This window comes from Phascolarctos cinereus, unplaced genomic scaffold (genome assembly GCF_003287225.1).
Source record: "Phascolarctos cinereus isolate Bilbo 61053 unplaced genomic scaffold, phaCin_HiC Scaffold_4;HRSCAF=312, whole genome shotgun sequence".
Taxonomy (NCBI): domain Eukaryota; kingdom Metazoa; phylum Chordata; class Mammalia; order Diprotodontia; family Phascolarctidae; genus Phascolarctos; species Phascolarctos cinereus.
Genome location: NW_027555847.1, coordinates 89,921,757 through 89,936,836, shown reverse-complemented (window position 1 = coordinate 89,936,836; position 15,080 = coordinate 89,921,757). Strand labels below are relative to the sequence as shown.

General features: G+C 38.7%; 1 protein-coding gene across 1 annotated transcript in view; it reads left to right on the top strand.

Annotated features, from left to right (window-relative positions):
* Nucleotides 1–15,080, top strand: part of CCDC13 (coiled-coil domain containing 13) — a 123,379-nt gene that overhangs the window by 75,542 nt on the left and 32,757 nt on the right. Inside the window, exon 13 of the mRNA XM_020999130.2 lies at nt 840–968. Within this exon, the coding sequence (XP_020854789.1) occupies nt 840–968 (129 nt within the window). The remainder of the gene's footprint in view (nt 1–839; nt 969–15,080) is intronic.

Below are 15,080 nucleotides of genomic sequence, written 5' to 3'. Positions count from 1 at the left end.
ATGCTCTGGTGGGCACAGAATGTGGTGGGTTCTAGTCCTGGCTCTGACACTAATTTGCTGTGTGACCTTATTACCCTGGACCTCAGGTTCCTCATCTGTCCAATAGCATTATAAGACTAAGAGTGGGATGGGACTGTTCAGGGCATCTTGTCGAACCCCCTTATTTTATTATTATTTTTTCCAGCCCCCTCATTTTATGGATGAATAGGTAACACGGCACAGAGCAAGAATGCTGTGCTAAGACTCAGGTGATCTAGGTTCTAGCCCTGGTTCTGCTACTTTGTAGTGTGACTTTAGGCAAGTAATGCCCCTTTTCTGGACCTCAGTTTCATAGTAAAAAAAAAAAAACGATGGTGTTGAACAAAGCTTCCTTTTGGCTCTAAAAGTCCATGATGGAGGTAAGGGAAAGACAAAGCCAAACTGATTCCTATGAAGGAAATGACTTGCCCAAGATGGCAAAGGTAATAAATAAGCAAAACCACCTGTTTGATGACAAATGAAGAGAGATTAACTAGAAGCACCTGAGAGGCAGGTTTGCTACCTTAGAGCCATCTGTCTTGGGATAGAGTGAGTTAATCATAACTGGAGGTCTTCAGACAGAGACCATTTGTCGGGTATGCTGTGGAGAGCGCAAATTGACTAGTTGGCCTTGGAGGTCCCTCCGGAGTCTGTGACTCCCAATCCAGTGCCCACACCCAAGAGGCTGGAGTCCCTCATCTCCATCTCTGTCTGTGGTTGTGAGGTTTCGTTAGGGTGACCTTAAAACAGCTCAGTCTCCCCTGAAGTGACCACGAGTATTTCCCAGCTCCAAGATTCTGTGATCCTTCTGCTTTTGGTAGGCCTTCAGAGATGGACTCTACAGAACTGAAAAGGAGTCAGGGGCAGATAATGGAGTTCAAGACCCTTTTGCAATCTGCTGAGGTAGAAAGAGACCGGCTCTCCGAATTTGTTGCTGTCCTGCAGAAAAGGTCAGTTTCTGTGAAGGGTTTTTCCCGGTCTTAGCCATCATGCTCCACCTGTCACCAGCCCCACTGGCTTCTAGAACAAGGGCATTCCCTTCTGTCTTCAGTCTGTTTAGCTCATTGACCTGAGACATAGCTTTCTGTGCTTCAGCTAGAATACTGTAACTCACTGGAGTTATATATAATATAATATAACTCTATTGGAAAGTCTCTGTCCTTTGCTCCCTGGGCTTATTTTACAGGTGAGATATGGTGGTAACATTCATTCATCTGACATTTATTAAGCACCCATTGAGTGCACAGAACTGTGATAAGTGCTAGAGGAGGCACAAAATGGGTTAAAAGTAGTATAACTTGGCAGATCATCTGCTCTGCTTAGAGTCAAAAAGATGTGGTTCACTTCCCAGCTCTGAAACTCACTTGCTTCATAGACGGGGGCAAGTCATTTATCCTTTATGGCACTGAAGGTGAAGAAAGAAGCAGTTCCCCCTTCCTTACCTCCCCTTCATCCAAGACAGAAGCCAAGTCGAAGGCCAAGAAGGCACTGTTGAAGGGTGTACGAAGCCACCAAAAGGAGGTGATCCCTTCTGGCAATCCAAGGCCATTTTGCTCTGAAGATAGACCAAATACCCTTGGGAAAGGACCCCCATGAGAAAGAAGCTTGAGGGTCACTCTGTCATCATTGGCTTTTCCTTGACCACTGAGTTTGCTATGAAGAAGATTAAGGACAAGACCACCCTGGTATTCCTTGTAAATATGAAAGCCAACAAACATCAGATCAAGAAGGCAATAAAGAAACCGTATGACATTCACATGGCTGAGGCCAGTACACTGATCTGGCCTGATGAAGAGAAGAAGGCCTGTGTTCAACTTGCCCCAGACTATGATGCTTTGAATGTTGCTGACAAAAATGGAACTTCTCGAAACTATATCCAACTAGCCTGCTCCACCTACAATAAACTATTTTCCAGTAAAAAAAAGAAAATAGCTGTTCCCCTTGCCTGGAACACATACTCCCTTCTTATTTCTGACCATTGAAATCCTTCCATTTACATCAAGTTCCAGTTCAGGGGTCACCTCCTCCATGAAGACTTCCCTCATATTTCCCCCTGAAAGCGATCTGCTCCTCCTCTCTAAACTTTCTTTTTTTCCCCCAAAAGGTATTTCTTAATTTATTTTGATTTATCAACAATCACTTCCATAAGCTTTTGAGTTTAAAATTTTTCTCCCTTTACTTCCCCCGCTCCCTCCCCAAGACGGCACATAATCTGATAGAGGCTTTACATATACATTCCTATTAAACATATTTTCACATTAGTCATGTTGTAAAGAAGAATTAGAACTAATAGGAGGAACCACCAGAAAGAGGGAAACACAACAGAAGGAAAAAAATAGCAAATAGTATGCTTCAATCTGCATTCAAACTGCATAGTTATTTCTTTGAATGTGGATAGCATTTTCCATCATGAGGCCTTTGGAGATGTCTTAGATCCTTGCATTGCTGAGAAGTACCAAGTCTATCAATGTTAGTCATCACACAGCATGGCTGTTATTGTGTACAATGTTCTGGTTCTGCTCACTTCACTCAGCATCAGACCATACAAGTCTTTCCAGGTTTTTCTGAAGTCAGCCTGCTCATCATTTCTTATAGCACAATAGTATTCCATTATATTCATATACCACAACTTGCTCAGCCATTCCCCAATTGATGAGCATCCTCTCAATTTCCAATTCTTTGCTACCACAAAAAGAGCTGCTATAAATATGTTTGTATATGTGGGTCCTTTTCCCATTTTATGATCTCTTTGGGATACAGCCCTAGAAGTGGTATTGCTGGATCAAAGGGTATGCACAATTTTATAGCATAGTTCCCAGTTGCTCTCCAGAATGGTTGGATCAATTCACAACTCCACCAACAATGCATTAGTGTTCCAATTTTTCCACATTTTCTCCAACATTTATCATTTTCCTTTTCTGTCATATTAGCCAATCTGATAGGTGTGATGTGGTACCTCAGAATAGTTTTAATTTGCACTTCTCTAATCAATGGCGATTTAGAGCATTTTTTATATGACTACAGATGGCTTTAATTTCTTCATCTGAGAACTGCCTGTTCATATCCTTTGACCATTTATCAACTGGGGAATGATTTGTGTTCTTATAAATTTGACTTGATTCTCTATATATTTTAGAAATGAGACCTTTATCAGAGACACTGGTTGTAAAAATTCTTTCCCAGTTTTCTACTTCCCTCCTAATCTTGGTTGCACTCTCTAAACGTTCTTAGAGCATTTTGACTGGCTTTTGAAACTCAAAAACATTTATTAAGTGCCTCCATTGTTGTCCTACCAGGGATGGGGAACCTGCAGCCTCAAGGCCATATGTGGCTCTCTAGGTCCTCAAGTGCGGCCCTTTGAATCCAAATTTCATGGAACAAATCCCCTTGATAAAAGGATTTGCTCTGTAAAATGTGGACTCAATCAGAAGACCATACCCAAAGACCTAGGAGGCCACAGATTCCCCACCCCATCCCACCCCACAAGACCTATGTCTTTATGACATCCTACCTCATATCATATTTATTGGTAGACATCTTAAGTGCCTTTTAGGGTGTTATATTTCTTGATGACAAGTATTGTGGGCCCTCAGTATCTATAGGTGCTTAAATTAAATGCTTGTTGAATTAAACCCTGTGTAAGGAAATTGAGGGGGTGGAAAGAGGCAGAGAGATAACAGAAGATCCAGTCCCTATCTGTAAAAAGCATATAATCTAGTTGGAGAGAAAAAATACATACAAATAAAACAATTAGAGAATAATATATAATAAATATATAATTTATTACATAATAAATATATATTTTATTATATAACACATAATATATAATTAATATAATATATAATATAAATAGTATTATGGGAGCAATTAAGGAACAACAAAATGAAAAAACAAAATAAAAATGATCATTGGTTAGTGCAGACACAAGTGCACCAGGAGCTGGAGAAGGAAGGGAGAGATTAGTGTGGGCTTGAGTCACCATGGGAAGTGACAGGAACAAAAATTCTATTTCATGTGATTGTTGCATTTATAGTTGGAAGGATACCTATCATCGTAGTGACCTTGTGCAAACCTCAAAAGTGCCTGAGCAGGACACTTGTAGAAATTATGTGTTGAACTTATGAAATATTTAAAAAGCAAAGAAAACTGCAAGTAATAGAGGTTTGAAGTAAAATCCTCTTTCTGTTCTACTGCCTATATGGAAATGTTAATTTATTTGGAATTTGGTGAGTTTGGAATTTAAAAAATCTAAAATTAATCAAAATTAAAAAAAAAAAGAAAGTCTGCTTCCCGTGCATTAATAGTGACTGGTGGTGGTCTCTGCCTGGGGTTAAGGAAGCAGGAAATCATTTGGAAGTAGAACAAGCAGGGGGAAAAGATCCTGGCTAGATTCAGACAAGTGCTAAAATGGAAGGGAAGACTGGTTTCCAGAGCAGGGACCACACCAAATTAGGAAGTCAAAATACATGGAATATGAGAGAGTGGACTGAGAAAATTTGGTGATGCCATCCTAAGTGCTCAGAATTTTTCATTAGCTCCCTGTTGCTCCCTATCACGTAAAGCTCACATTCCTCAGTCCATCATTCAAAGTCCTTTACAGTCTAGAATTATCCTGTCTTTGCAGACTTCTCTCCCATATTCTCCTTTATGTACTCTGCTCTCAAGTTAAACTGGACCACTCTCTGCACATCCTGATCACTCTTAACTTCCCCCTTTCCTATGCCTTTGCTTATACTGCACTGTCCCTTGGCCTGAGACATTCTCTCTCTTCTCAACTATTGGGTTTTTACCTATTCTTTAAAACCTAACTTAAAGGCCATTCAGGAAGCTTTCCTTGTTTCCTCTATTACAAGGACCATCTCTCTCATACCTAACTTTATTTGCATCTCTTAAAAAGAGGGAAGAGGCTACTTACATCTTTTGTTCTTGTATCGCTGTCATTTCTAGATATACCTTACCCTTGATTCCCCTGAACTAAGCACTCCCTAGAAAGAAAGCAAAATAGTTAAGCAAAAACAACCAGTGGATTACCTATGTCTCACAATGTAGTATTTGTGGAACATTAAGGAAACCACTGCTGAAGCTAAGGGATTGGAGAATTGGAGTGCTCTATTCTGGACTGAGGCATGTAGGCTGATCAGGTTTGTCCTCTAATGAAAGTAGAGGTGGGTCTCCTTTTTCACACTCTTTGGCTTATTAAATCCCCGCCCCAGGATCCCAGGGACAGTTATTTGAAGCTTACAGCTGTGGCTTGTGCCTACGTCTCTCCGAACAGGGAGTAAAAAGGCACTTATGAATCAAGAATGGGACAGATATTTTAATTCCTATATACAAAAGTAATACTAAATAAAAAAGACTCATAGTACTCACAAACAGAATGACTTCCAATAGAACTCAGTAACTTACAGCTATTGTTAAAATCTGCTAGGAGGCTGATGATCCGACCTCATCAAAAGGGAAAGCCTTTGGCAAGACTGATTAGGTATTTTACATTTCACCTCAGCTCCACACTGTCTCTCTCAGTGTCCCTGTATTTTGAAGAGCTGGACCAGGATCTTGGTCTCATCCTCTTCTCAGTGGTTATCTCATCTAGTGAAGTCACTTCACTTACCTCCTGCCAGCTTTATTCAATGGACCCCTCAGACTCGCAAGGTTGCATCCAAGCTTGGATGTACCCATTTTGAGGTTTATACTTGGTCATCTGCTCAAGAGAGGAAACATGAAGCAGAAAAGTCAGCCAGGACATGTAGGTAAGGTCACCTTGTGGAGTCCCTTTACTCTAGCTGCCGTAAGATTCTAGTTGCCAGGGTGCTGGAAGGCTCTGTGTGTGTGTATGTGTATGTGTGTGTGTGTGTAGAGTCAACTCACCTTCAACCCCTCGTTAGTAGTCTCTGATGCTAGCTGGAGGTAGCAATCAATCAAAAGTTAACTCTTCTTTTAACTAACAAGCACCCTACTAATCTTTGCAAAAGGTTTTTCTGCATCATCTCAAAGTGACAGATCCTTTTAGGTCTGGGCCACTACATGGCTGGAAATATCTGGGAAGTTTGTCAGTGAATCTGCCCCATCACACAACCCAAGGGCAGTAGGCATGGCATCCATCACTGTCTATGGAATTCAATTGCTCCTCTAGGTTTTGCATCCTTGTCTTAGCCTAGTAAGGTGAAGCTGTCAGGAGGGTAGTGATCACAAAGATTGGGGTTTATCATATGATGAAAACTATGGACTGAGAGTATTTAAATTAAGTCAGAATGGAGAGAGGAGCCTCTTTAGCATAATCAGAATTATGAAAGGCATAATGAGAACTCTGGCTAGTCCTTCTCTTCCACTGTCCCGTAATAAAAGAGTCAGAGGGCTGCTCAGTGAAATTAAAGGGCAGTGAATTTAGAACTAATGAAATGAAGTGCTCCTTGATGCCACAGAAAGTCGACCTGTGGAGATTCACTGCCAGCATGAGGTTATGGAGTTAAATGCTATGCTGGGACTTAAGAAAGGAGTATATAATTTTATGACCATTAATAGCATTTTTAGCCATTCCGGCTACAGCAGTGATAAGGGTAATCGTAGCTAATGCTTCAGGGAAGTTCTGCAATCTCCTGCCAGGATATAAAAGGAGCCTCCCTCTGAAAGAAGGATCAGCCAATTGGCCTTACTGCATTAGAAGCTATTTTCTCTAGAAAATCAGCAGTTGGTAGTCACTGCTGGGCGTGGGATATTGGACTAAACATATTCTCTGGTAGCTCTGGGGTTTGTGCCTCAGCCTTTGTGACTAATCGTGTGAAAGTAGCATGAGGTTATAGAAAAGTGAATAAAGGTGGCTCCTTACTGCATATTGTGCAAGAGCCAGCTTCCTTGTCTCCCCCCCAACTCCCAAGGCACCTATTAACAGCATCCATCCTGCTCTTGTTTTTCACTCCATCTCACGGCCCCCACCCCCAACCTGTGAAATTTCCTCAGTTGAATGATTCCAATCCCAGCCCCATTCCTACTATTTGGACCAGAGACATAAAAAGGAAGCACACATCTCCACCATGGCTCTCATATGGCAAGCCCCTCTCTAGGCCTGTTTCCTCCTCCTTAAGATGAGGGCGTTCGACGAGGTGAGATCTAGGTCTTCTGTGCTATGACCTTAAAAATCATTCTCACCCTTTGTTTTTCTATCACCTCCATTTCCCAGGGAGAAATCCCTTAAAACAAAGAACAAGTTAAAACAGTTAGCAAAACTCACATTGATAGAATCCAGCATCACATACACTGTTCCACACGCACAGTCCCTCATATCTCGAGGAACATCATCACGTCTCTTTTGGGCCAATCCTGGTCGTTTTAATTTCATAGAATTTATCTCCATTGCTTTTGCTGTTGTTGTTTGCATTTCCATTGCTACAATTATTGTGGATATGATTTTCCTGGTTCTGCTTATTCCATCTTGTGTCTGTTCATTTAAGCCTTCCTCATGTTTCTCTTTGTTCATCAGATAGAGTGTTTATTAAGTGCTTTTATGGGTCAGGCATAGTGCTAAGGGGGAGGAGGAAATACAAAATCATACAAAAAAGACAGGCTCTGTCTTCAAGGAGCTAACCTTCTAATGGGAGAAGATAGCACATAGAAGGGAGCAGGAAATCGGGGGGTGGCAGGAAAGGATACCTGGGTACAGCTAATGAGAAGGCAGAGAGTGAGTTGAGCTGGGAGTGAAAAGAGCACATCATTTCTTATAGAGTGGTAATTCCATTCCTCAGAGGGCAAACTGAGACCCAGAGAGGAAGAGGGAATCGCTTAAGGTCACATAGCTAGCAAGAAGTAGAAATTGGGTTTGAGTCTAGACCTTCTGATCTATATACCGTCTCCACAATATTACACAGCCTCTATTTTCTTTTGTCTTTAGAACATGGTCACTTCTGGAAAAAGACCTTCCAAATGGTATAGCCATTCTGGAAAACACTGTGCATACCCTTTGATTCGGTGATACCACTACTAGGCTTATACCCCAAAGTAATGAAAGACAGAGGGAAAGGACCCATTATGTACAAAAATATTTATAACAGTTCTTTTTGTCCCAGCAAAGAAGTGGAAACAAAATGAGAGCTCATTAACTGGGAAATGGCTGAATAAATTGTGCTTTATGTATATAATGGAATACTATTGTGATGTAAGAAATTATTAAAAAATATAGATTCAGAGAAACCTGGGAAGACTTGTATGAACTGATGCAGGGTGACAGGAATAGAACAAGGAGAACAATTTATGAATTGGCTACAGTGTTGTAAAAGATAACTTTGAAAGACTTAGTAACTTTGATCAATGTGATGACCAGTAACAATACCAAAAGACAAATGATGAAGAATCCTTCTTACCTCTTAGTTAATTCACTTGCATAATTCCAAATTGATATCAAAACTGTTGAACTAATTCACATCTTTAGGGACAGTGCCTGTCTTATTACAGTCCTTCCAACATCAACCATCCCTGGGTTTGGGTTTTTTCCCCCATCTTTATCAATTTGTAGGTTGTAAGGTAAAACCTCAAAGTTTTAATAATTTACATTTCTCTTAGTGATTTGGGGCCAAATTTTCAAATGGTTGGTTATAGTTTATAATTCTCCTTTCTTTTTTTTTTCTTTTTTTTGTTGGGCAATGGGGGTTAAGTGAGTTGCTCAAGGTCACACATCTAGTAAGTGTTATGTGTCTGAGGCCGGATTTGAACTGAGGTCCTCCTGAATCCAGAGCTGGTGCTCTATCCACTGTGCCACCTAGCTGCCCCACTATATTTCTCCTTTCAAAAGCTGTTTTTTTGCCTTATATCTATCTTGACCTAAACTTGGACTGTTTGTTCCTATATTTATATATTGAGGAATTTCTTTTGGTGTTAATATAATTGTGTCAATTCCCTATATATCTTGGATACCAGACTTTTTTTTAATTTAAATTTTATTTTTATTTTCAATTCCATATTCTCACATCCTGCTCTCTGCTCCTCCCCTATCTAGTGAGAAAGCAAGAAATCTATACCCATTATACAAAAAAGTCATACAAAATGATACCAGACTTTTATCAGTGATATTTGATAGTTTTTTCCTATCCTATGATTTCTCTACTTATTCTATCTTCATTGATTTTACTTGTACAAAAGCTTTTAAAAATTTATGTAACTGAAATTTTCCATTTTATCTTTTATGCTCTCCTTTGTCCCATGATTAGTTATGGATTCTTGTATTGGCTATAGATGTAGCTGTTCTCTTCTAATTTTTTTTGTGATATGACCTTTTATGAATTACAATATGGCATCCACTTTAAGCTTAGTTTGGTATAAGGTGGTCAATTTCCCTAAACTCTTTAGGCCTTGGTTTACTTCTCTATAAAATTAAAGGATTGGACTAGGCAGCCTCTGTGGTCCCTCCCAGGTCTAGTGTGCTGGTCTCCACCTAATTTCTGCCAAGCTGCTTTCCAGTTCTCTAAAAGGGAGCCCAGCTTCCAGGAATTTGTGTTCTTGGGTTTGTTAAAGCTGGGCTGCTGTTTTGCTTGGGTTGCTTCTGTCTTTTTTGCTTACATAGGCTGTTCTGCTGATATGCTCTTCCACTTTTGATGAGGACCAAGTTATTTTGATGACTACTGATTTATAATACTTTAAGGTTTGGTGATGCTTTACCACATTCATTTATACTTTTGTTATCTCCCTTAAGATTCTAGACCTCTTGTTCCTCTGAATGAAGTTACTGACTTGTCTACTTCAATAAAATATTACCTTGGTAATTTGGCTGGTATGTTACAAAATTTATAAATTAATTTAGGTAGTATTGTAATTTTTAAAATATTGAGCAAACAATAGATTAGTTACACAATACATAGTAGCAAATTACCATAGTAACATAAAGATCCAAGCTTTTGGGAAAAGAATTTCACTATTTGACAAAAATTTCTGGGGAAACTAGAAAACAATTGGGCAGAAACTAGGTATAGACCAACATCTTGTACCATATATCAAGATAAGGTCAAAATGAGTATATGATTTAGAAATAAACGGTGATATCATAAACAAATTAGGGGAGCATGGTAAATACTTTACCTGTTAGATCTATGGATAAAGGAACAATTTATGACCAAACAAGAGATAGATAGCATTATAGGATATAAAACAGATAAATGTGATTGCATTTAATTAAAAAGGTTTTGCATCAACAAAACCAATGCAGCTAATATTAGAAGGAAAGCAAGAAAGTGGGGGAAAATTTTCACAGGCAATTTCTCTGGTAAAGGCCTCATTTCTCAAATATAAAGAGAATTGAGTCAAATTTATAAGAATAGGAATCATTCCCCAATTAATAAATAGTCAAACAGGCAGTTTTCAGAAGAAGAAACCAAAGCTATCTATAATCATATGGAAAAATGACCTAAATCACTATTGATTTTTCATTGTTCAGTCATTTTCAGTTATGTCTGACTCTTTGTGACCCCATTTGGGATTTTCTTTGGTAAAGATTCTAGAGTGATTTTCCATTTCCTTTCCAGCTGATTTTACAGATGAGGAAACTAAGGTAAATGGAGTGAAGTGACTTGTCCAGGGTCACACACCTAGTAAGTATCTGAGGCCAGATTTGAATTCATGAAGCTAAGTCTTTCTGACTCCAGGTCCAGCATCTATCCACTGTGCCACCTAGTACTATTGATTAGAAAAATGCAAACTATAGGGGTAGCTAGGTGGCACAATGAATAGAGCACAGGCCCTGGAGTCAGGAGGACCTGAGTTCAAATCTAGCCTCAGAAACTTAACACTTACTACCTGTGTGACCCTGGGCAAGTCACTTACCCCCATAGCCTAGCCAAAAAAAAAATACAAACTGAAACAACTCTGAAGTACCATCTCACACCTATCAGATCGGCTAATATGGCATAAAAGAAAAATGACAACTGTTGGAGGGGATGTGGGAAAATTGGGATGCTAATACACTCTTGCTGGAGTTATGAACTGATCCAACCATTCTGGAAAAGAATTTTGATCTGTGCCCAAAGGGCTATAAAACTGTGCATACCCTTTGATCCAATGGTACCACTCCTAGGTCTGTATCCCAAAGAGATCAAAGAAATAGGAAAAGATCTTATGTGTACAAAAATATTTATAGCAGATTTTTTGTGGTGAAAAAGAATTGGAAATTGAAGGGATGCCCATTAATTGTGGGATGGCTGAACAACTTGTGTTATATTATTGTGATGAAATACTATTGTGCTATAAGAAATGACAAACAGGGTGGTTTCAGAAAAACCTGGGAAGGCATATATGAACTGATGCAAAATGAAGTGAGCAGAGCCAGGAGATCATTATACACAGTAACAGCAATATTGGACAATTGTGACTGACTTAACTGTTCTCAACAATACATTGATACAAGACAGTTATGAAATGAAATGAATTTTTTTCTGATGAAAAATACTATCTACTTACAGAGAAAGAACTGATGGAATCTGAATGCAGATTGAATCATACATTTTATTTTTCTCATTTTTGAGAGGTTTTTTTGGTCTGTGTTTTCTTTTGCAACATGGCTAATATAGATTTTTTTATATTTTATATGACTGCACATGTATAACCTCTGTTTTCTTTTTTTATTGTTGTTAACAAGAGCATTCCCATACTCCTGCCTCATTAATTACCAAGGGCCCAGGGCTCTTGATTCAATTAGTCAATCAGAAGTATGAACTAGTTGTGAACAAGGCCTGGACACACCACTATTGAATCAATCAGTCAATCACAGGCTTATAAGCTAGGTGGTAGAGGTGCTTGATGAATTTAGAAGGCATGAAAGGTATTAGAGAAAATGGAATTAAAGTGCTACACAGGACACATACTGAGATTGACTAAAGAAATTTAGCCACACTCTATGGGACTTGTATAAAAGGCTAATTTAAAAAACTTGTATAGAAGGCTCACTTGGAATTCGAGCTTTCAAACCAACCCCTTAAGAGGGAGTCGTTAAGGGGGAGGAGAAGAGCTTGTCTCCTTGAACTAAGGAAGATGATGACCTTCAAAAGTTCTGTTGGATTTTGGACTTTCCATCAGATCCTAGCAGCATCTCTAGGATAGCTGCTGGTAGTGTCTGCATTGGGAGGTGAGAAACCTCTAGCCACACTGAGTAAAGGTGGCTTTGGGATTTTACAAGGAGCCCAACAGAAATCTAAACCATGCCTAAGAGGAATTTTTTGAAGATCCCATGAAGGGGAGGTAAGGACTTCCAACAAAGGGACTTCTAGGAGCTGTTTTTATCACCTTTTGTAATCTAAGCCAGAGCCCATGATCTCCTGGGTCCTGTATGTACTTGTGGGAGAATGGTTTAACAGAACAGTTGGATCAGTTCACAACTCCACCAAAAGTGCATTGCCATCCCAATTTTCCCACGTTCCCTCCAACATTTGTCATTTTCCTTTTATGCCATATTAGCCAATCTAATAGGTATGAGGTAGCACCTCAGAGTTGTTTTAATTTAATTTAATTTTTTAGTTTGTTTTGTATTAGTTCTCCTTACTATCCACCTTAGGTAATACTTATTTCTAAAAGTTAATTAAATCTTGCTGGCTAATTGATATTAATTGATATTAGGATAAATGTAGCAGTGGGGGTTCATGAGCTAGATACTGGAAAACCATCTCCCAGCTCTCAGGGTTTACCCCGAGATATCCTGAGTAGCCTAGGAAACCAGCATAATTCCCTCTCTCATATTTTCCTTTATTAATCTCCTCTTCCAGCCCTGCTTTTTTCCCCATTGAGTTTGATGTAGTGTGTACGTGTGAACATATAAGAATGTGTATGTTCAATGTTCAACCCTATTTTGTATGGTTCCAACAAGAATGAGGTTAATCTGATGCTCATTCTCGCCACCCCTTTCTCTGTGTTTGCATACTCTCCTCACATACCTCAATGATGAGAAATCGTAGATTCCATCCTCTTCTTCCTCCTTTCTACACTAGTATATTCCTTTTACCTATCTTTTCTTTTCTCTCTTAAAACTCTCAGAACAGAATGGATCCACTACCAGGTCTGCTTTTATGTTAATTAACTCCCTTAATACCCTTTGATGACACTGAGATTTTGAAAAGACTCTTGTATTAGAATACTCATTTTTTATCATCATATATCCCCTTCCAATTGCCCAAATACATTTAACTCTCTGGGTTTCTCTGATTTTTTATGTTTGCATTTCACAGTTCCTGTTCAGTTCTTATGTGTTTATCATGAATGTTTTAAAGGTGCTCTTTTCCATTAAAGGTCCCTGTAGGGCTATGCTTAGCTTTCCAGGATGTTACTCTTGATTGTAAACCTATATCTTTTGGACTATGTATTCTAAGGCTCCTTTCATTTATTTAGAAGCTGCTATATTGTATGCAAATATGACCGTAGTTCTTTGATACTTGAACTCTTTTTTTCTGGATATTTGCTGTATTTTTTCTTTGACCTGGAACCTCTGGATTTTGGCTAAGACATTCTTCACTTTTGGGGTTTCCCCAAAGTGATTAGCGATTTCTTTCTATTTTCATTTTACCCTTCCCCAGTTGATGAGCATCTACTCAATTTCCAGTTCTTTGCCACCACAACAAAAGATGCTATAAATATTTTTGAACATGTAGGTTGTTTTCCTTTTTCTTTGATCTCTTTGAGATATAGACTTAGTAATGGTATTGCTGGGTCAAAGAGTCTGCACGGTTTTTTAAAAAAATTATTTATTTATTTTTAGTTTTCAACATTCTCTTCCATAAAATTTTGAGTTTTAAATTTTCTCCCCCTTTCTCTCCTTCCTCCCCCCAGGATGGTGTGCAACCTGATATAGGCTGTACATATACTTTCATATTAAGCATATTTTCCCATTAGTCATGATGTAAAGAACAATTAGAACTAATGTGAGGAACCATAAGAATGAAGCAATAAAACAAAACAACAAAGGAAAAGGAGAGCAAACAGTATGCTTCCATCTGCATTCAGACTCCATAGTTCTTTCTCTGGATTTTCCATCTTGAGTCTTTTGGAGTTGTCTTAGATCCTTGCACTGCTGAGAAGAGCCAAGTTTATCAGTCAGTCATCGCACAGTGTGTCACTGTTCTCCTGGTTCTGTTCATTTCCGTAAGCATCGGTTCATATTAAGTCTTTCCAGGTTTTTCTGAAGTCCACCTGCTCATCATTTCTTATAGCACAATAGTTTTCCATTACATTCATATACCACAACTTGCTCAGCCATTCCCCAGTTGATGGGCATCCCCTCAGTTTCCAATTCTTTGCCACCACAAAAACAGCTGCTGTGAATATTTTTGTACATTTGGGTCCTTTTCCCATTTTTATGATCTCTTTGTGATACACACCTAGAAGTGGTATTGCTGGGTCAAAGGGCATGCACAATTTTATAGCCCTTTGGGCATAGTTCCAAATTGTTCTCTAGAATGATTGGACCAATTCCTAACTCCACCAACAGTTTATTAGTATATCTATTTTCCCTCAACCCCTCCAGCATTTGTCATTTCTGTATAATTTTCTTTTCTTTTTCTTTTTCTTTTTTTTAGGCAATTGGGGTTAAGTGGCTTGCCCAGGGTCACACAGCTAGTTAAGTGTCAAGTGTTTGGTCTGAGGCTGGATTTGAACTCAGGTCCTCCTGACTTCAGGGCCAGTGCTCTATCCACTGTGCCACATAGCTGCCCTGATTTGTCATTTCTGAAAAAATATGAGGTGGTACCTCAGAATTGTTTTAATTTGCCTTTCTCTAATCAATACTGATTTTGAGCATTTATTTTTCATATGACTATAGATAGCTTTGTTTATATCCTTTAACCATTTACCAACTGGGAAGTGGCTCTTTTTTTTTTTTTATAAATTTGACTCATTTATATTTGAGAAATGAGGCCTTTATCAGAGAAACTTACTGTAAAAAATTTTGATATTACTTCATTGTACCTTTTAGCAAAATGTAGTTTCCTTTGATTATTTCTTTTAATTAGGTCTTTTTTTTTGTTTTGCTTTGTTTGAGATCATGCTTACTATCCTTGATTTTTTTTAAACTTCTGCTGAAGCATAATAGATTCTGCTTCAGC